At 36.5% G+C, this 22,028-nt stretch overlaps 2 protein-coding genes across 2 annotated transcripts in view; both read right to left on the reverse strand.

Moving 5' to 3' along the window:
* The window catches only part of LOC109059119 (probable phospholipid-transporting ATPase IIA), a 50,366-nt gene extending 37,984 nt beyond the window's left edge, over positions 1-12,382 (reverse strand). Inside the window, 7 exon segments of the mRNA XM_042713717.1 lie at positions 93-187; positions 2,010-2,061; positions 3,760-3,818; positions 8,284-8,392; positions 8,498-8,611; positions 10,076-10,220; positions 11,656-12,382. Coding sequence (XP_042569651.1) covers positions 93-187; positions 2,010-2,061; positions 3,760-3,818; positions 8,284-8,392; positions 8,498-8,611; positions 10,076-10,220; positions 11,656-11,723 — 642 coding nt within the window. The 5' untranslated portion in view covers positions 11,724-12,382.
* Positions 12,383-12,600: 218 nt separating this feature from the next.
* LOC109048112 (sal-like protein 4) lies at positions 12,601-20,831 on the reverse strand. The gene is made up of 4 exons (XM_042713716.1): positions 20,608-20,831; positions 16,003-18,468; positions 15,620-15,924; positions 12,601-15,056 (listed from the first exon to the last, which is right to left on the reverse strand). The coding sequence occupies exons 1-4, from the start codon at positions 20,672-20,674 to the stop codon at positions 14,634-14,636; spliced, it is 3,261 nt and encodes a 1,086-aa protein (XP_042569650.1). The 5' UTR covers positions 20,675-20,831; the 3' UTR covers positions 12,601-14,633.
* Positions 20,832-22,028: the final 1,197 nt, after the last annotated feature.

The following is a 22,028-nucleotide window of genomic DNA, read 5'->3' on the forward strand; positions in this document are numbered from 1 at the left end:
TTGAGTGATGAATTTATGCAGAAATCCAAGTAAATCCAATGCTCTTTTATGACTTTTAATGGCATAATAAATGAATCCTGGATGAAACTCACAGCAGCAGTAGGGAGTCTCTGCGTACAGGCCACAGGAAGGCGTAGTTTCCAATCGGTTTCTCCATCCAACTGATCAGTCCTCAGAAAACAGGAGCCTTTATGACAAAAATCAGGAACAAATGTCTAAATATACATCAAAATATTTGAGGATAGAAAAGTCAGTTTGATAGCCCTGAGCATTGTTAGCTCATTTTAAAACTGAACATTTTTTTGTAATGTCTTTCTGCTGAACTCCAGAGGGCAGTGTGACGTTTCTCTTTTACTGACCGGCTTCTTTAATACCTTTACCCACCGCATGCAGCGTCTAAACTGATGTGATCGCCAGCCAAACTGAACTGCTAGTCATGCAAACAACTCCAGTAAGCCTAAAGCTAGTGCTGCCATTAGAGCATGTCACCCACCCAGCCCCCACTCATTTAAAGATATGTCGCTCTGCCATTCAACCCTGGACTCTTAATAATTGCCTAATGGTGTCCATCTGCGGGGCAGATAACAATGCTTCCCTTCCCGTAAAACTAACACATCCACCACTACTGGCAACCTCCACCCCCCGAAAAAGGAAATCTCAGCCAGGCGGACTTCCAGCACAACCAGTGACCAAAAAAATCTATTTAAAGCAACTAGTTGCTACTAATTTGACCACGTCCTACAAAAAAAAGGAGACTAAAAGTTGTTTTATGAACTACAAAACAATTTGGTCTAGTAAGCAACCGCCTAGTAACCATCTAGAACACCTAAGGAACAAAACCACACCTTAATGCTTTACCCAATTTGCTTATTCAGATGAAACATTGTCTTTTTTCCTTCCTGATGGCACTTTAAATTTGTTTGCAGTGTGTCATCTTTAAATTTTCAGCTACTTTGCATGCCTTGATTTTCCTCCTGGATACCATGAAATTTGAAAGACAAAAAGATTGTCATTCAAGATGCCATTTTCAGTCTCAACACAGGATCTACGGTGAGGTGACCAGATTTCTGAAATGAAAACCAAGGACCTTTCTAGTTCAATTTGTCAGTGTGAAATGATTTTAAAAATAGAGACAAATTTACCAGTTTTAAGTGATAAGTACAAAAAAGCATACTCTATATTTAGCCATCAGCACACTTATGAAATCATGTCCGTCGACAATGATGTCAAATTAAATTGGTAATAATGTTATTCATCTAAATAATTACTGCATGAATCTAATGGGATAAATTAATTCTATACAATAAATAAATACTATATTAAATATAAAGCAATGTAAAAAAAAATATATATACAAATAATATAAATATAAAAATAAATATAATTTCTGTCTGTCTGTCAGTGATTGTTTTTGATTGTCTTTTTTATTTTTAATTTTGTTTCTTTTTTTATTCTCAAACTAAAAATAAATTTAAAAATTAAATTTTACTGGTAAGTAACACCTATGGGGCCTTTTTACCATATAAATATAAATCCATATACAAATAAATATATACAAATAATATACACACATAATAAAAATATAGTTTGATGTTCTTTCCATAATAAATATTTACAAATAATATAAATATATGTTCAGTCCATAAAGTTTGTTTGTGATTATTTTTAATTGTGTTGTTTAATGAGTTCATTTTTTCTAAAACTAAAAAAAAATAAAGATGAAATTAAATTCACACATTGTATGCAATCACATAATGCTTTTTAAACGAGCATGAACAGGACACTGGAAACTGGCACGTCTGCTCACCCTTATCTAAAGCAGTCAGTGTTTTAAAGAGAATGTCAAAAATCCCAATGCATGCCATCTTTCTGGGCAATTTCAGCGTAGCTCATTAAACGTCCGAGGTTTAGGCTAATGCCTCCATCTACATGCATTTGCCCTCGCGGCCATGTCATTTCCCCTGCGCTTTAGTTTGGGAAATTTGGATGAATGACCGACAGATGTTTACCATTTCTTTCAGAGGTCCTTAGGAAGATCATGTCAGCAGGAACACGCTGATTCTATAAAGGGAGAGATAGGGATTGGAGGAGAAGAAAGAGAGAAAAACAAGGTAAAAGATAAAAAGTAAAGACACAAACTCAAGCATTTCGTCAGCAGCAGTCACTTTGGTTTAGCTGTATACATTCAGTTTGGCTTTAATCTACTCAATCAGCAGTTTCCGGCTGGTTTCGAGAATACGGCATGCAGCAAATCACTGGGTGGTGCCCCGTGGCAGTTCTGACCGCCCGTTCCACCCGGCCTGACCCCCGCTTCACTCCCAGCTCTGTTTGTAGTCATTAGAAGATGAATTCGCCACGCTCTTAAACTCGGCAGATGTTTCAAAACATTGGAAGTGACTTCGGTCTCTCAAATGTGGGCTACGCTTTTTATCAATTAGGCTTGTACTATATGCAACCCATAACCAACATGCAAGCTCTAAATATTAAACCATATTGGATTTTTCACAGATTAGGGTTAGAAGATCAAACATATTACACTCATTAAAAAAACACCATTAAAAAAAATAAATATTATATTATATGGAATTTTTGCATAATGTTCATACCATAATGTGAAACCTTTAATAGTTTAATTTATGCACATTTTAAAAACACCATTATATTTAAGTAACAGTAACATAATTAGAATAATATGAATTACAATAATAATAATTTTAATTTACTTTTAAATAAATTCCAGGTGCTATGAGATGTTAATGGGAATTTGGTGGGGAAAACAATGCCGTAATGCATTTCTTTATGTAAAACATGCAAATACATATTACAATAAAATTATAATACAATAATATATTGTATTAATGTAATATAGTAAACATAATACTGTCATTAAAGCAACAGAAACCTAATTAGAATAATATGAATAACAAATTCTAGATGCAAAGAGACTTTAATGAGAATTTGGTGAGGAAAACATCAGTAATGCTATAATGCATTTTCTTTATTTCTTTATGCAAAACATGCAAATACTGTTATATGTATATAAGTTTGGGGTGAAAAGAATGTGATATGGATGTGCTTTCATTAGATTCACACATGAGGCTGACTAATAATAATGTTTTTTACAGTGCTTTTTTAACAAAACCAGATTGAGTGCAGCCTGTGTGAGCCGTCTTTCTGTGTAAAATCAACATTTTTAAGAAAATTAGCCTGGTGGGTAATTGGAGACTGTGGCCGCGTCTCAAATTTCATGTTCTCAGACTTCGCAGAGGGAAACCAACAGCGCAGTTCCCTTACAATAGGCTTCAGTCTGCACGGCAAAAAGGCAACAGTTGAACAAAAGGCAACACTAAATACCAGAGTGGAATTAGGCAGGATTACTAATAACCAACCACTGGCCTCGGGTCACATGCTTCAGTCATTCAAAATGATTGACAGTTCTTTCCAGCATGCTCATAGACCTGAATGGTCCATTGGTTACTTTAAAATACAATACAAATATTCTATGTTCAATTTTTAGATCTATATTCAAATTAAGCTCTAGTGTGGCAAAAACCAGAGGTTTTTGTTTTGAAAATGCACATTCAAGCACTATTTTCATTTTACATATACATAAAAAGCTTATGTCTTCCTGCCCCACACAGGGGTCAGATTGCCTTAATCTCAGGGGAAGGTAAACAGCTAAAGCATTGAGAGGTATGAGATGCCATTTGTCAGAAGATCTCAATACCTAACAATGAGCGAGCTGATTAGCAAACCAACCTTTTCAACAATGATGAGATCTCCAACCTGGATGCCACTACTTTTCACCTTCACAGTTCCTGCGGAGAGAGATGAAGAGAAAATCAGACTGATGCATTTTAAAAAAAACTGTGAAAACTGTAGCTGATGCATACAATAATAATTTTAAACATTTAAGAACAACATTCATAAGCAATCCGAAAAAAAAAAATCATAAAATGTACAATTATTCAATTGATTTAGAGTTCCTACAATTTTTAGATTAGAGCAATTTCTTGCCAATTGCATATCTCAGAGCAAAGCTCATAATTTAAAAAGAAAATTCCCTGATATGACTCTATTCAATCCTCATACACTGTGCATTAGAAAGGGTTTATAATCCCCCAACAAACACAAACTTGCATAATAGGAATCAATGTATAAAAAAATATCCTAGGTTTCACCACTGGTCCTAAATCTGCATATTCATTGGCAAACCTCCAGTGAAGATTCACATATTTAAGCCTTCTTTAAGTCCCCATTCAGATTTCTCAAAAACTCTGAGTGCATATAAGATTTGCATTTGTTTTTAAACAATACCTTCCTATGCGGCTTTACAAGAGTGCTGTGAGAACGATCCCTCATTCCATTGAAAAATGCACAGCTAAAATTGTTTGGAAAAGGTCAGGGACCTTTAACCCCTGTGGTGACCTTTACCAATGCATATGTAAGACATTAGCACATATGTATATGTGCATTCATTTTGGAATAAAATGACACTTTTTTTGCACTTAAGTCAGTACTATATTGTTGCAGATTTGTTTTATATGAATAAACATTTAAATCAGCGTTGGTTTATTGGGTTTTGATTAATTATTCCTATATTTTATACCTATCACCTACTTTTTTAAAAACTGATTTAAACTGTTCCCCTACAGGTTGGTCACTTGGTATCGTCCCCTTGAATTTCTAACTTCCAGAAACAAGGAAAAACTGCGTTCTGCTCCGGAAGGTGTGACCTGCGACCATAAATCCCACACCTACCTTTAATGGTGTGAGTCTATTAAAAACACGAGTTGAGGGCCAGTTTAAATATGATGAACTTTGATGTTTTTCATCCCTGTTGGTCTGGGCAGGGCAATCAGAAGCCAGGTAGCCAGCAAATGCCACAGCTCTGCTCTAAGAGCCTTATATGGAGGCCGTTACTGCCGAGCACAAATACACTGGGTTTATGAGAGAAGAGAGCCTGCCAGATCAAAGGAAGGCATGTGATGGAAACAACAGGAGGTTCTCTTCGTTTTTTATTGTCAGACACTTTTCATCCCCCAGTAAATGATACAATTTACATCCCTACCTCAAATTAAAGACAAACAGCAGTTTGCTTTATGGCTGATGCATCTGCATACTTTTGCATGCCTCATCTAAATAAAAAAGGCAGCGTAGCATTGTTACAGTTTTTTTTTTTTGTGTGTGTTTTTTTTATTTTTTATTTTATGGACATTTTAATTACATAGCAACTAAATAAAAAAGTTTGCAAATTACTTAAGATCCTTTACTTAATTTGGTGTTCTTGTAAATTTCGCATTTTGCTATATTATCACCAAAGACTGGATTAAATATTTTTGTCAATTTTGTTTTCTTTCAGTTTCCAAAGGTTTTGTATTTCTTTTTAGAACTGATTGATTAAAACTGAGTAAAAACCTTCTTTGTAGAAAATTTTCTCAATATTCACTCAAAAACTGAGGTGCATAAGCTCAGATCAACCAATTTGAAAAAGAAATACAAACCTTTATTACTACATGAAAGAAAATAAGTTTTCAAAAAGATTGAATCCAAGATTTAATAATAATACAGCCAACAAGAAATGTATATTCAAGTATTTGTAGCCAGTCATTTTTGACCAGGAATACAAGTATATAAAAAAATATATATATATAAATAAAATTCAAAATCCACACTACAAAAAACAGATCTGTAACTAATCGCAAAAAAAATAATTCCATTTACAACACACACTTGCATAATGAATGTAAAATGTTACATCTATGGCAAAAATCAAACCAAAAAAGTACTAAAAAACAGGGTTGCACGATTAATCGAATGTGATTGTCATGAGTATCTTGTCAGTAAAGCCGGTTCTGTGATTAGTAGTAAATCTTCAGTACGTGGTTTCAGATGGAGCAGCTTTTACTACACAGAGCCGTAGTTTACTGACAAGCTACGCAAAATCGTGTTAATAATCACAAACGATTTAATCACATGATTATGAAATTGAACAAATCGTTCTGCGATTATGAAAGCTGTTTGCGTAGCTTGTCAATGAACTACGGCTATGTAGTAAATGCTGCTCCATCTGAAAGCACGTGAAAATACCACATTTAATAACATGTTTTTACTCCAAACTCACTTCATAATGTCAGTCAAGTGTTTGAAATAAATCCTTCTGTGAGATGATGTGGCTTCTTACACAGAATAAGGCACGCAACATATTTCATACTAGTAAGCAGTGATGAATGTCGATTAGCATTGTATTATTATATACTTTATTATAAGAAAAATTATAACAAGACAAACTCAGATAAACCATATATTGTCGTAGTCGTGTGTTTATTATTCATGTTGAAGTAATGAATCCAATTAAATCTTCTGTTTATTCAGCAACCGCTATAGGCATTTCCTGGGTTTCTTCTGCAAGGTGTATTTGGAGTTTCAGCGCAAGAGCGCCCTCTGGCCTTTGGATGGAGATTTACATAATGGGCATAAAGACTATAACTTTAATTAACTATATTTAATTTATAGATCTAATACAGATGTAAACTGCTGTTTCTGTCAATGCTCCAGTGAAAAATACCATACCATAAATAAATCCATGTAAGATTTTTTATGGTCACATTATGTAATTATATATATAAATGTTTAATGTTTTTAAACATTTATATATTACATCATTTTAACACCTAAATGTTTCAGAAGAGTATAGGGTACATGTGATATGTAAATCAGAAATCAAAGGATTGCTTTGTTGTGTTTATATGTAAATAAAAAAGGTTATGTCGATTTCCTGAACCTGTTCTGCACGTTGTAGAGACGTCCAAGAAAATCCTTAGCCCAACGGTCAAATTTTGAACCTCATATCGACATCCAAGGGACGTCGTAGTTTGACGTCCAGATATGTACCAGATTTGCACGTCGAGTAGACGTCCAGATATGGTCCAGATGACCGACGCAATTTAGACTTGATCTGCACGTCATATAGACGTCTCATGTTTGTTGGGTAGAGCACCCTCGCTAATTTTAGAAGAAGCCTCAGTGATTATTTCTGGAACCTGGTTAATACGCTTTTATTGCAAAACTATATACAAAAACAACAAAATACAAATGCACTTAATAAAACAATTGAATAAATGCATATTTATAATTTAAGCACTTAACTAAAATAAGTAGGCTATTAATAAAATAAATAACTAGTGAAGGCTGACTATAATAAGCTTGCTTCCATTTAATGATAAGCCTACTCCTCATCTGAATTAGAAAAAAAGCGCTTCTAGTCTTCAGTGATGCAAGAACGTTTGAGCATACACGTAATCTCTGAGCAAAAGCAGAGCCAATTCATAAAAGAACAATGTATATTTAAAAGCACACATCCAGTTTTGAATGAGTGAAGGAAATCCACTTGCGAGTGGAGATTCGAGCTTGCGCATTACATGGACCACGTAACATTATGCGCTCTCGATATGTCAAATATCACGCTATAGAAACCGCCTAAAATGAATTATAAAGAGGAGAAGAAAGCGGCCCTAGGCAGCTACACATGCCAGGATCCGCCACTGCCAGATGCAGTTAGAAATTTACTAAAAACAATTCTATAGCCAGCCAAATTGGCCACCACGTAGACATGCCTCTGCATACGTCAGGGGGGGCCGGTGCCACCCCTGGCCACCACGTAGACACGCCCCTGCTTCTGCCTAATCGTGATTTATCGCCATTGCAATTTAATTTCGATTAATCGTGCAGCCCTACTACAAAACAACAAATCTATATCTTGAATTGAATGCACACTGCTAGACTTTCACAAAAACATGGACATGTATGAGAACAACGTTAGTACTGTACTGTGTCTGTACTGTACTGTGTCTGCAACAAAAAAATTATTGTTAAAAAAAAAATCCTTTAATAAAAAAACAGCAAATCGCAATCTGGGATTTGACTGCTAATTGCAAATATTTGCAACGCACATTAAGTGCCTACATTATGAAACCATGTGCACTGAATCACCCTAAAAACTATTTAGGCCTAAAACAAACAAAAGCAAAAACTGATTGCTAATTACAAGGCATTTTCATAACAAATCATTGCATGGGGAATCAACATTCAAATCTATGGCAAACAATAAAACGGGAACATTAAAAATATACAAAACCAGCAAACAACTCTCTCCAGCTGATTGCTCACTTCGCAACATTTACAACACACATTTAACTAACAAATCTAGGCATAAGGCATCAGCTTCATCCAATAAATCTACACACACACGTGCGCGCTTTATAAGTGGAAACAATGGCTCACCTCTTGTGGAGAGTTTACTGTAGATCTGTGAATTGACCTCTTTGTCTCGTAGGAAACATCGCATCTCCTCGACAGCTTCCCTCACGATTGTAATAATCAAAACGAAACCTTAAGAAAAAATTCAAATAAATGTTAATAAATGAAGCAAAAATTTCTTATAATTTGACCGTGAACATTTATATTAGGACTATTTATTACAACGAAACTGACTCACCAGAGGAACCCAGTATGTGTACAGAGCCCCTAATCTGAGCTCATTCACAAACTGTGAGCAGGCCAGCAGCAGAAAGTACAGGTTGAAGAAGTATTTGAACTGGTTAAACAACACCTGTAAACACAAACACATGATGATGAGTAAAATGACATGAATGAGTGAAACCTGATATGATATTGTTTTACATCTCGTAGTTTGAACACAATGTGGTAAAAACAATTGTACCATGGTACTGAATATTTATAAACTACTGTTCAAAGTTTGGTGTTGGTAATATTTTATAATGCATAAGACTTTTATGCTCACCAAGGCTGCATTTATTTAATAAAAAAAAAACAGTAAAAATAGTAATATTCTGAAATAGTATTACAAAATTCAAAATAACTAGTTTCTGTTTTAATATATTTTAAAATGTAATTTATTCCTGTGATGCAAATCTTAATCAAAATCAACACAACCCCAATCTTCACATTAACATTAACAAACAAAAATAAAACTAATATGCTTGATATTATTTTCGATGTTGAAAACAGCTGTAATGCTAAATATTATATAAAAATGGTAATAATTTTTTTTCAGGATTTTTTGATGAAGACAAATTTCAAATAAACAGTATTTATAAGAAATTAAAAAAATATATATATTTAAGAAAATAATTATAAATGTCTTAACTGTCACATTTAATCAATTTCATGTTTCCTGCATAAAAGTGTTCATTTCTATTAAAAAAAAAAAAAAAAAAAAAAAAAAAAATACAAATGAATTTCAACATATTTCCATCAACTATGAATGTACATGTCCAAAAAAGCATGGCACTACAATGGCCCTTTTTTGTTAGTGATATTAAAGGATTTCTTGAAACATTTTCAAATGAATTTCAACATATTTCCATCAACTATGAAACACACATATTGGCTCAGGTAGCAAGCACCGTTCAGCTAGAATTACATGAGTTTTGACGATGCCAAACAGAGCTTCAAGTGTTTACATTAAACCACATCTCTGTTTGCTTTTTGCTATATGGCAGAATTCTAGGTACACATTAACAAAACATTCAGAATTTAACTTTATCATTTGTCCTTCAAAACATTCAAAATAACCAGAAGGCATTTGCAATGCAAAATAATTTTTTTCCATACAGCAATCTGGTCAAGGTTGTTTTTGAAAGTGGTGCTCGGCATGGCGTGAAGAAATTAGATTTTTACATTTTCTGCAGTGAAAAGCAAGTGGTGCTTGTGCAAAACTCCAAGTTGCTAGGGTGTTCTGGGTTGTTGCCAAGGCATTGCTACACTGATGCGTAAGTGTTCTGCGGTTGCTAGGGAGATCTGGGTGGTTGCTAGGATGAGACTAAGTGGTTACTTATTGGTCAAAGTTAAAATTAAAGACTTCGATGCAAGTCTCAGAGAGTGTCTGAAATCAAAACTCTGCTCACAAATGCAACACACCTCGCCTAAACGTTTCAAACTGCTCATGGTTGACCACCAGAGCAATTAAAAAACATGTTAAGCAACACAGACCGTTGCTCAACAGGTTCTTGAATTACTCTGCTGGTGAACACCAGTGTTCGTAGTCACTCACCCCTGGCAGGAAGGTGAAGAAATTGTATTTCTGGTTGTTTATGACATTTCTTGGGTATCTCTGCTCTCTCTTTTCCGGATGACCCAACCACACGGTCCGAGGACGGAAATCTCCCCCACCGCAGCATCTGGACCATGGGCAGCACCTAAATACACAACATCATCATGAACATTACATGTGGCTTGATTCAAAAGCACTTCAAATGATACAGAAATGGAATACTGGATGATGAAACTTCCACAGAAATATTTTCAAGCAAGCAACAAAACCATCAAAAAAAATAAAATATATAAACATATACATATATATAAATTGGGTATTTTGCTTCCGTATATGTGAAGCATAACTGAATGACAACAGCTTATAGAAAATATATATATATATATATATATTCCGTATAGGTGTATTTTGCTTCTGTAATGACGATAGCTAATAGAAAATAAAACTAAACTGACATAAACTCAGTTTGTGAATTTAAGATATTTAGTGAATCACAAACCCTGCGTTTTTTTAAATTTAGTACACAGGGTATATCTGTTTTGAAAATACATTTAGAAACAAACAAACAAAAAAAGAATAGTTTTGCATTAAAAATAAATTTTTGTGTCTATTTATTTCATTTTTAATAATACACAATAATCCCTGTGTTAAAGAACAAGTAAGGTATTACTCATGTAATTGCATTATAGAATAATTCTATAAAAATAGCTGATATAACATAAAAATTTAACATCTAATGTTAAAATGTATGTTTTAAATGCAACCTTCTCCCTTTAAATACCTTAGTCAGTTCAATAATAATTCATGCAATTTTATATTATTTATTTGAAAGAATTAAAAGAGCAGTTTCGTGTCTATCCTGTGTAAATCCTCTATGGGATTTAGAACGTAATTAGTAATAAGTAATGCAATTTTGTTTTTTAGAGAGAATGATTAGCATATGTAATACACTGAATATAATTAGTAGCTAGAAATGTATATATGCAATGCAGTTATATGGTATTCCTAGGGATTTAAAAGAATACTATGGTACTACTAGAAAACACGTGAGGGCCACCAGAGTTACAGCATCAATAATTGTAGCAACTGTGGCATTTTGTCGGAAACTGTGGTTACAGTGGTGATTATATTTGCAAGTGTTTATAAATAGCTGGACATTATATGGCAATCAAAGACTGATCAGGGTGCCAAGTGTCGGCCATCCTCACAAAAGGCCTTAAAATCATCACACCGAAAATATTTGGCCAAAAAGAGCATAACACATTGGGAGAAATATTGTTTTTTCTTTAAATATTGAGACAATTCATTTGTGTCCCGGATGTTCACTTGCCACTCCCATATAGGCTACAACAATATTAAGACTCTAATATTGCTCAGACGACATCTTCACAGCGAATATTATATATGTATGCATAAAATAAGTTAACCAGTGTCACGTCGCGAAATAATGTCGTTCTCGACAGCATTTTGCGAGTTAAGGGTTGCAGTGCTGTTAGCCACCATGCTATCACCCATAAACAATCCTTCAATTTCCAGCCGACGCGTTTTTGTTGTCATTTAACGTCGTTTCGTACTCTTACCCGTCTCTTCGTTTGTTGTCATGTCGTTTTTTGTGTCGGACGGGCTGCAGCGGAATGTTGTCCGTCATTGTTGTCGCAGTGGAGCAGCATTCGCTCGCGCGCTGGGCGGAGGCTTATGGGTATGTCAGGGCTGCGCGCGTTCAACATGATGGGACACAACCAGATCAGCACTCTGGACTGTGTGTCTCAGCCATTATTCTCTTTGCTTATCATTATGCAGCTTTTTTTTTTTTCATTAGAATTACTGGATATAAGTTTGTGCTCAATGGCATATTGCTGTGGTAATAGTGTTTTTGTAGGTTTACCACACTGTTGTATGGGTAGTAGTATCATGTTTTCATCTAAAACAGAAGTTAGTGAAGTCCGACACCTTGGATTTCTAAGGTTCCATCTGACGTTTTTGTCAAAATAGAGTTGTTCACATATTCTTATTCTGTGAAAACTTATTTACATCATGTGATAAATTTTGGGACTGATGTATGAAGAGACTTGTTCCCCATATCACTTTATGAAATGCAAAAACTTTGACGCTCAGTATCTCGAAACTGCTCAGAATGCAGATAGAACCTTCGAAGGTGACAAAGTGTATATGTTCTGACCGCATTAAAACATGTAAAATATCCATAAGCCATGCTAATACTATGGTTTCTTACAATAACTAAAAAAAGTATACCACCATTGTTATTTTTAGACATCTACCAGTAGTTCCACTGTATTTCTGAAAGTACATTGGAGTATCATCTAAATACCATGGTACATGGTTTTCAGTACTTTTGTATAGCCATGTAACCATCACAATATTTTTGTAAGGGAAATAGCATGGTAGTTATTCAGTACCATGGTTTACAAAGTTCATGTGGTTTAAATATGTATATTTAATATTCTAAGCATCATGGAGTGAACACCGTGATAGCAGAAGGTGGTTGAAACTAACATAAAATCAGATACCTTTTTAAATGTCATTTATTCAGATCAGTTTGCCTTCGTTGCAAACAAATAACTTACTAGTTATGTTTTCTGCTTGGAGAACACGAGAATGAAAATAAAACGCTTTTTCCCTCACATTATAATCAGTTTACACAAGTATCCCTCATGCTGTATCATCCACCTCAGTGTCCTCAAGTGTCTTTTTTCCTATAACAGTAACGACTGCATGTTGATTTAGACAAAGGTTTGGAAAAGTCATCCTTGTTTTTATTCTCAAAATATCAGAACAGAAATGGAACAAACAAAAGCAAACATTTACAAAAAAAAAGAAAAAAAAAAAAAAAAAAAAAAAAGTCTACACTGTAAACAAGCCTAAAACAGACTCAACATTTGAACAATCATACAGACATGACCCCATTTATCCAAGATCTGACACCACCTTTTTTTTTTACATCTAGAAAAAAGGCACAACTTGGTAAATGCATATTAGAAAGAGGATGTACAGGAGGAGTCTGCCTATTCTGAACAAGTGTTGTGCAAAGTGTCTGGCGATACATTCATTATATTACAGAAATCAGCAGGTTACGGGGCACAATGCAACCATAACTCCAAACACAATGCCAAAAAAGAAAAAACCTAAATGAGGTAGAAATTTGACCAGCGTAAAGTCTCTACGGTTTAGATACTCTGTGTGCATACACACAAGTTCATTCCTTTAACTCAAGAATGCATGACTACGATCTCAAAAAGATTTCCCCACAACAACACACAACTGGGTAGCAAACCATGACTTTTTCCCAGAATAAGAATGACTGCTGATGTTTTGGGACAAGATATGCATGCCTGCTTAGCTCACAAGTATAAAATGCATGGTAAATGACAAATTTACAGAATTCTAAAACTCAGTGGGTCCTAAAACAGCAGCAAGCAAGCAAATTGTCTCTAAATGACGAGCCCAAGAAACAAAAGTTCCTCGGATAAATGACATGCCTGGTTTATATCAGATCTTAGCAGAATGAGGAAAAATAAAGTGCAAGGAATGATTAGGCCTTTTGGCCTCCTATTAAAGGTCTCATATGAAAGCAACTCAATCTAATATTTGATAAAGATCACTGAAAGCACGAAAACTACTACCAAATTAAATCACTTTCAAAGAAGAACAATTAATTATTTATTGAAAAAGCTATAGCTAAATGAAAAAAAAAATAGCATATTATGGTCTAAAAAGAAAGGCCTTTATTACAATCCTGTGGTGTCTTTTGTGACGGCAAAAAAAATAAAATAATAATAATAATAATAATAAAAAGAGAAGGGGGGGGCACTCCAAGACAGGCACTTAGCAAAATAATTTTTGGTATTAAGCGCAAATAGAAACTATAGTCAAAATTTATAATAACTTAGTGAAATTCAGCTTCAAAACAAACCTATACTATAACCACTTATTATGTCCATCATTGAAACTGTAATTTTCAGTAGATTGTGTGGAATGGTCAATTTAACTAGGCATGTATTCCACAAACACCTTGGCTGTATGACTTCTATGCAATGCATGTTATTTGTGACTAGTGAATTTTAATGGAACACAACTAACAACAGGACTATGTGTAGTCACGCAGAGATGAACAAGATGTTACACTGTTAAAACATTGAGATCTCTGGTCACCTGTGGCTGAGATCTTCCTGAGGGTCATAGAGCTGAGCCCAATATAACTCACAAAGAGTACCCTATCACTAATGAGACTGCTCTGGAATAAAGCTATTTCAAGTAAGATTTACATTCAACTTCTATAAACAAAACTGACAAAATACCCGCATATATTAGAGAGAGAAAGAAAAGAAAAACTACAGTAGTTAGATCAGATTCAACTAGAAGTAATCGATAGCATGTATGGGTCCAATAAGGAAGGCATGGCCTGTTTTAGGGTATAGGCTCATGGTTGTACCAACTAAGGACTGAATTAATAAATAGCCCAATTCCTAACATTTCAGCCTGCTCGTTAGCACAATCCAGACCGTTGATTGGGAACATCTGTCTGTAGTCCTTCTACTTTCTAATTCACTTTACCCTCCTCCATAAAATGTGGAAATTTTGCTATGCTGTCAGAGCCATTCTTTTCCATTTCTGCAACTGTGCCAGGGATGCCCATCTGAGAAGTCTCAATCTTGGTTATTCCCCCAGTAGAGCCCACTAAAGGACCTCCAGCGAGACTTCCTGGGAGAGGAATGCCACCATTTTGGATGACTGAAATCTCATTGGTCTTCATAGTCAACCCGTTTGTGAAGGCAGCGGCGTACTGGTTCCACATCGATGGGTCGAAATTAATCGGTGGGGGAATCAAATCCTTTGGGGGTGGCAGCATGTCTGGTTTCATCTTGGCCTCTGTGCCCATGGCCATCAAAGCCATTGGGTTATCCAACGAGACACGTTGACCTCGCCTTGCTGTATTATTCCACATGTGGGTCCCAACATGCACCTGTAAAACAGGAAACAAGAGTCAGTAAGACTTACTGAAGTATACACAAGATATTAGATTTTCAATAGGGCTGCATGATAAATCACATGCGTTTATCATGCGCATCTCGTCAGTAAAGCCAGTTCTGTGATTAGTAGTAAATCTCCAGCACGTGCTTTCAGATGGAGTGGCATTTACTACACAGAGCCATAGTTCACTTACAAGAAACGCAATATAACGTTCATTATCAGCGATGAATCGCCTGCGCTAATGAAAGCTGTTTGCATAGCTTGTCAGTGAACTACAGCTCTCAGAATAATCACAAAATACAATAAACACAAAACAAAAACATACGATATATATTAGAGATATATTGCAAACACTTATGTAAGCTGTTTGCATAGCTTGTCAGTGAACTACAGCTCTGTGTAGTAAATGCCGCTCCATCTGAAAGCATGTGCTGGAGATTTACTACTAATCACAGAACTGGCGAGATGAGCATTATAAATGGATGCGATTTATCATGCAGCTCTAATTTTCAATCAATTCACTGACAAAATCTGAAATAGACAAGACATCTTCACCTTAAGGTTTCCCTTTGTTGTGAAAGCCCTGCCACAAATTGTGCAAATGAATGGCTTCTCGCCCGTGTGTGTACGTTCATGGATTTGCAGGGCGCTTGCCGATGAAAAGTTCTTCCCACAGTTATTGCAGAGATGCTGCTTAGTGGAGCGACGAGGAGCACTAGAAGTAGCAGGAGGAGTGGCAGCTCCTTGGGGCAGTTGGGAGCTGTACAGGCCGTGAGCACCCATGGGAGTCTCAAGAGGAATCTGCATCTCCAGTTTGACCAGACTTGGAGGCACCCTCATGAATGGTAACTGACTAGGACCTAAGAGAAAAGAAAACTTTTAGGCAAAACATCAAGAGGAAATGTCAGTGCCATATTGTTGAAATTAACTAATCGTACCATATTCGCCATTGGAGAAGGACAAGCCTGGCTCCTCTTTGATGGGTTTTGGGGTAAAACTTGATGTCAAGTCCAGTGCTCCACTGTTTTCACTAAAATCTTGAGGTGCATCAGAGTCAGGTCTGGATTTAACTCCATCATCTGGGTTTGTGGATTCTGGTGATTTTGATTGTCCATTACTCAGGGGACCGTCTATAGGGGACAAAGAGTGAAAGGACACAGAATCTGACACAGCTGGACTGCAGCCATTTTTGTAATCCATTTCTCCAGACCCTGATGGGGAATCTTTCAGCCCGCTATCGCTCTCAGAAGCTGTGCTGCTTTGTCGTTGCAGGTTCAAAGCAGAGGTGAGGCTCTTCATGTGGTTCTCCAGGGCGGCGATGCCTGTAAACATAGATGGTGGACCTTGGAAAGCCTGATCTTCTTTAGCAGTGGGCTGGGGCTCTGTAGAGATGTTCAGCTTCTCTTGATTGTCCAAATCCAAGTCTTGCTCCTCCATGCTCTCTTCATGGCCAGTGGAGTCAATGTTCTTATCCTCAGTCATGCTAGCATCCAGTGCTTCAGGACTTTCGAACTGATTCTCTGGCAGAGGGGTGTTGGGAATCTGGCCACCCATGTGCATACGAATATGCTGCTGGAGGACAACTGCATTGGTGAACTTCTTATGACAAATAGGACAAGAATGTTGCATTTTAAGGAGAGTGTTGGCCCTGTGAACACCATAATGAGCTTTAAGGTTGCCCTTGGTAGAGAAAGCCCTGCCACAGATTTTGCATTTGTATGGTCGCTCACCAGTGTGTGTGCGGTAATGCATTTTGAGGGAACTTTGGCAGCTCAGCACTCTATGACAAATAACACATTCATTGGGGTCATTTGTCTTCTTCTCCAAGCCATCCACCATCTGCTGAAGTTTTGCAGTACCAGAGCCATTTTCGCCAGATAGACCGTTACCGTTTATGTGGTGCAATCCAGCCAGTGCATCAGAGGAATCTTTGCTATGATCCAGTCCCAATATCTCCTGACCGAACATGCCAGAAGAAATGGATGCACCATCGCTGCCAGATGAAGAAGGCCTCTGGGAGTAGAGGTCCCCACCTACTGGAATATCATATGAGGGCTTGAATCCTTGGAGCACTGGTGGATGGTGACTTGTCGAGGGAAGCCCCAGCACCGGTTTGGGGTCCACAAAATTGTTTTCCTCTATGGGCATGGACATGCCATAAGGGATGCCACTGTTTGTTGGCATGTTGTCCAGGTGTTCTGGTACAGGATATGGATTCATCTTGATGTGTGGGTATTTTTCTTTGTGCCTCTGGAAATGCACTTTGAGGTTTCCTTTAGTTGTGAAACGGTTTCCACAGATGTTGCATTTAAAGGGCCTTTCGCCAGTGTGTGAGCGCAAGTGGATTTGGAGAGCGCTGTCATTTCCAAATGACTTCCCACAGAACTTGCATTTGTGCTTGAACATATGTTCACCAGAGACCATTTTTGATTCCGACATGGCAGGGATCTTATTTTTTGCCTTTTTAGAGGAATCTATGCTTGTTGCAAGGGTATTAAAAGGACTCTGTATTCCCATGACCCCTGGAGATTGAGGAAGCAGCGCTGGAAGTCGGCTAGCTAAATCGGGGAGTCCTTTCAAGTCTGCTTTTAAGGGCACTGAGACCAAACCTCCAGCGAGGGATGAGGGGATGGTGGCGGATTGAGGTAACTTTGCTTGTTTTAAGGCTTCCAAGGACAAGTTCTGGGAGCCCGTCCGTTTGCCAATGAGGGCAGCTGCGGCTGAAAGCTGCTGTGATAAATGTGCACCCAGTGCTTTCAGTGGATCCACAGCAGCACCCAGTGCAGAATGGAAACTCTGAGGTGCCATCATGGCCACCTGGATTCGTATTTGCTCGGTTAGCTGAATCTGCTGCAGTTGCTGCTGCTGGAGACTGACCAGCTGTTCCAGGATCATGGGGATTGCAAGAAGGGCATCTTCGTGTGGTTGTGTGGGAGGAGACTTCTGATTGGAGGAACTGGATGAGTGTTGTGTTACAGCAACTTTAGTAGCAGCCATGGACTCAAGAGTCACAGAGTCTTGCAATTTGGAAGATACAATGTACCCCACGTCTGAACTGCCAGACACATCTTGATGGTGATTTGAGGGGACATCCTGGTTCAGCATGAGCTCTCCTTCCATCATTTCCTCAGATTCTGCACTGTGCTTTGTATGTGAATTACTGGTAGACTGATTGCCCAGGAAATCACCCGGAGAATGCTGGGAGAACTCAGTGGGCACTTCACTCCCATCGCCATGTTTCATGATCATGACCTGCTGACTCTTAGTGCAATTTCTCTCATGTTCGAGAAACTCTGTCTCGTCGAAGAACTCGGCACAACATTTGTCGCAAACCCTCGTCTCCTCTGATCGTCGCCTCTTAGCATCATTGCCATCCTCCTCACCTTGACCGTTGTGCAAGATCCCTGCACCAAAGAGAAAAAGATGACTTACTATTCAAGACCAAAGGATAATGTGCGGTAAATATGAAAAATTCTAGATAAATATAATGTTATCAGTACTCACTGTTGAAAAGACAAGGCATAAACTGTTGTAATTACATTTACAGAGTCCAATTTTACTTTACTTATGTTCTGAAATCATGCATTAAGTGGCATATTTGGATTTTAATTCACATAGAACAGATGTTTAACATTGGGAAACACAGATGTTACACAAACTTGAGTTGCTTTTTTAAGCAGCCACATTCACAGCTCTTCAGTTATGCAGTCCCAGCAGATGAGGGCAGCATTTGCAGCATGTTCAAAAATAAATATAATCCAAATTGTACTAGAAAGGATTTGCCAATACAAAAAGCTAAACTGCATATCAAATATAAACTTCCTCCTCTATCCATTCCCATGTTCCTCTACAATAAAATAAAATATATATGGCTCATAAAACACAGCACAGCATATGCTTGACTGGTGTTTGTTAAACATAAATGTTGTTAGGCAGTCCTAATGATGAATTAAAAAAAAAGCTGATAACAGTGTAAAGAAGCCAAATGATCATTCAAACAAATCGAATTAAGTTGCAGCACCTTTAGGAAGACCCTTTTAACAGGGCCATTGTTAAATGCAAATTTCATCATCTCTTATGAATGGGAAACACCACCTGTTAACATTCTGACAGTGAAACTGGACATGATAATTGTTCACTAGACAACTTAAATAGTAAAGGAAACAAGCTGCAATGTTCTCAGAGCCAACAGACAACCAAACAGCACCTCCATTTGAGAAAGCAAACAAAAGTTAGTTTAAAAAAAAAAAAAAAAATTTAAAAGAAAAAAAAAATTTAAAAGATTTTTAAAAAGTGTAGTACACTTGATTGCATCTTAAATGTCTAAAGAGGCAGTGGGCATACAACCAAAACCTAAAAGGATTTAATTAAAACAAACTGTGCCAGAAATTAATCATGTTTCAACCATGTGTTTAGGGTTAGACAACTGGACGGACACATTGTAACCCCTGCGCTTTATAAAGCTCACCACAAGGGGGCGTTTGATCAGTGTACAAGGCATACAATGTATCTGTACTGATACCTTCACCGTGTTACACACTGATTGTACCTTAACTGAGAGAGAACTCCACATGCAGTTTTATAACACAACTGACTTAAATTAAAATCAACTTTAAGCAAACAAGACAAACAAACCTCAATCCATCTATAACCATCACATCTATTACCTTCCTTACGAATAACCACATTTCAGTATGTCGTGAAAAAGAGTCATTTAGTTTACATTTACACCCCCATTACACACAACTTCATTTCCATCCCCCATTCACATCTCCATATGCAACCAAAAGAAACTGTGGGGGATTTATTGCTTTGTGGTCAAGCTTGTTCGCGACTCACATTTCATGCCGACCTGTTGAGCACCTTTGTTTAACAGTGGTCAGTGATACCAGTACGCCACATCAAATATTAACACATGAGGATAGTCTGGAATATACGCGTACATTTATCAGCAAGTGATACAACTGATCAAAGCAGAAACACATTTAACGACTTTTTAAAAAAAGGCATTCTTAAAAGCTCAATGAGGACATATTTCCCCTCTCTCCCTCTAAAAAAAAAAAAAAAATGTAAAAAAATAATAAAAAAAGTATAGTTTTTAATTACGACACTCATCAATACGTACCAATAAATACGTGAGAAAACAAGCAGTCGCTGACTCGGCGAATGTAAAAACGCAAAACGCCGATAAATATCTGACTTCGTAAATCGCAAATACGTAAACATTAGATAAGCTAAACAATTAACCAACAAGCAAAACAAAAATGAAGCAAACTACCCTATTTCTTAAACTCGGATGAAGTTGCCGCGATAGTAGACATTCACTGAAGTTTCAGCGCATTTGATGTAGCCTATAAAACAACTTTTATTTATTTATTTATTTATTTTTATTTAACGATTTATAAAACCACATTACCTCGATATCAAGGGTTGTGAACCCATTAACGCGGAATTTCATGATTCAGGTATGAAATTAATCAAATAACATACAGTACACGAGCAGAAAAAAATAGAAACAAAGTTTATGTGTGCCTCAAACTTACCATTTTCTGTCGAAGCGGGATCGTCTGAATTGATATGCTGTGGTTTGGATTGCTTGCGCCGCGACATGGTAACCTACAAGCATCTGGGGCGAATAGTAAGACTATTTAGTCCCTCTCCTTTAGAAATTCTCCAGGTTGGGGGAAATTAGCCCCTCCAGTAGAAATGCGCATGTCAAAGTAATTATTATTATCAATAATGCATTGCGATTCATCATGCTCTTCTGACAGCTGATTGGCTCCGGTCCAAAGTGCTCGAGCATTATTCAAATGAGGCTTCATTGATGAGAAATGCAGAGTCGAGAGAAAGGGGGAGGAGATGTGAAAGAGAGAGAGGGAGAGAGAGAGGGAGGGAAGAGTGATGCTAGAGAGAAAGAGAGAGAGAGGGAGGGAAGCAAGTGCGCAGGCGGGGAGAATTTTTTTTAATTATGTTAGAACACTAGCTATCATATTTTACTATTACCATTTTTTCTTACAGACTAACTATTGTATGAATATTGATATCTTATAATGTATTTTATTTCACTTATTTAAACGGGCATATGTGTGTCTCACTTCATGTTTTTATACCTTATTATATATTTAGCTTGTATTATTTTATATGTAGGCTATTATTAAATCATGAAATTTGAATTGTGTTTTTAGTTTTTACAATACTGTAGCTTCTGTTTTGAATAAAAACGTTAAAAAACAAATAAAGATGATCTTGATTGTAAATGAAGCTAACATAAAATGTATTTTTGAGTGTACATGAAGATGAATCTGTGCGTGCTTCTTCACTCTGTGATTTAAATATGGAAATTGACATTAACTGACATCAACTCATCACATTAAACACAAAGAGCTGCCTGTCACACTGTACTCATAATGTGTAATGTATGACAAGTAAATATATGCAAATGTTGAAGGAGAAATGAGGAAAAAACAGCAGTTTAGCTCATTCAAATGCAGTATGTAAAGCAAATGTCTTACCTTAAAACCCGTGGATACATGGGTATATTAAGAAAGATTATTGAATATTTAAAAAAAGTGTTATTGTTTTAGTGTTATTACTTTATGATGGGATCATAAAAATCACATCTTGAAAATAATAACACTAAAACAATAACACTTTTTAAAATGTTTAATAAATGTATCATATTCTTGTTTGAAGTTTAGTATTAATGGAAATACAATACTGTTTTATTTTTGTGACATATTTCTAATACTTATCTGTATCACTGTATTGTATTTTTTTTTTTTTTTAGGTTTGTTTGTTTGCTTGTTTGAAGTTTTTTTTAATGGAAATACTCTGGGAAGGAAAAACAACAATTCCTATACACATTGTAGTTTCCAAATATTTTGTTATGATAAAACTATCATAAAAGTGGGAAAACAAACAACAACAGAGGAAATGTTTTATGTGTGTGTGTGTGTGTGTTAAT

This window comes from Cyprinus carpio, chromosome A23 (genome assembly GCF_018340385.1).
Source record: "Cyprinus carpio isolate SPL01 chromosome A23, ASM1834038v1, whole genome shotgun sequence".
Taxonomy (NCBI): Eukaryota; Metazoa; Chordata; class Actinopteri; order Cypriniformes; family Cyprinidae; genus Cyprinus; species Cyprinus carpio.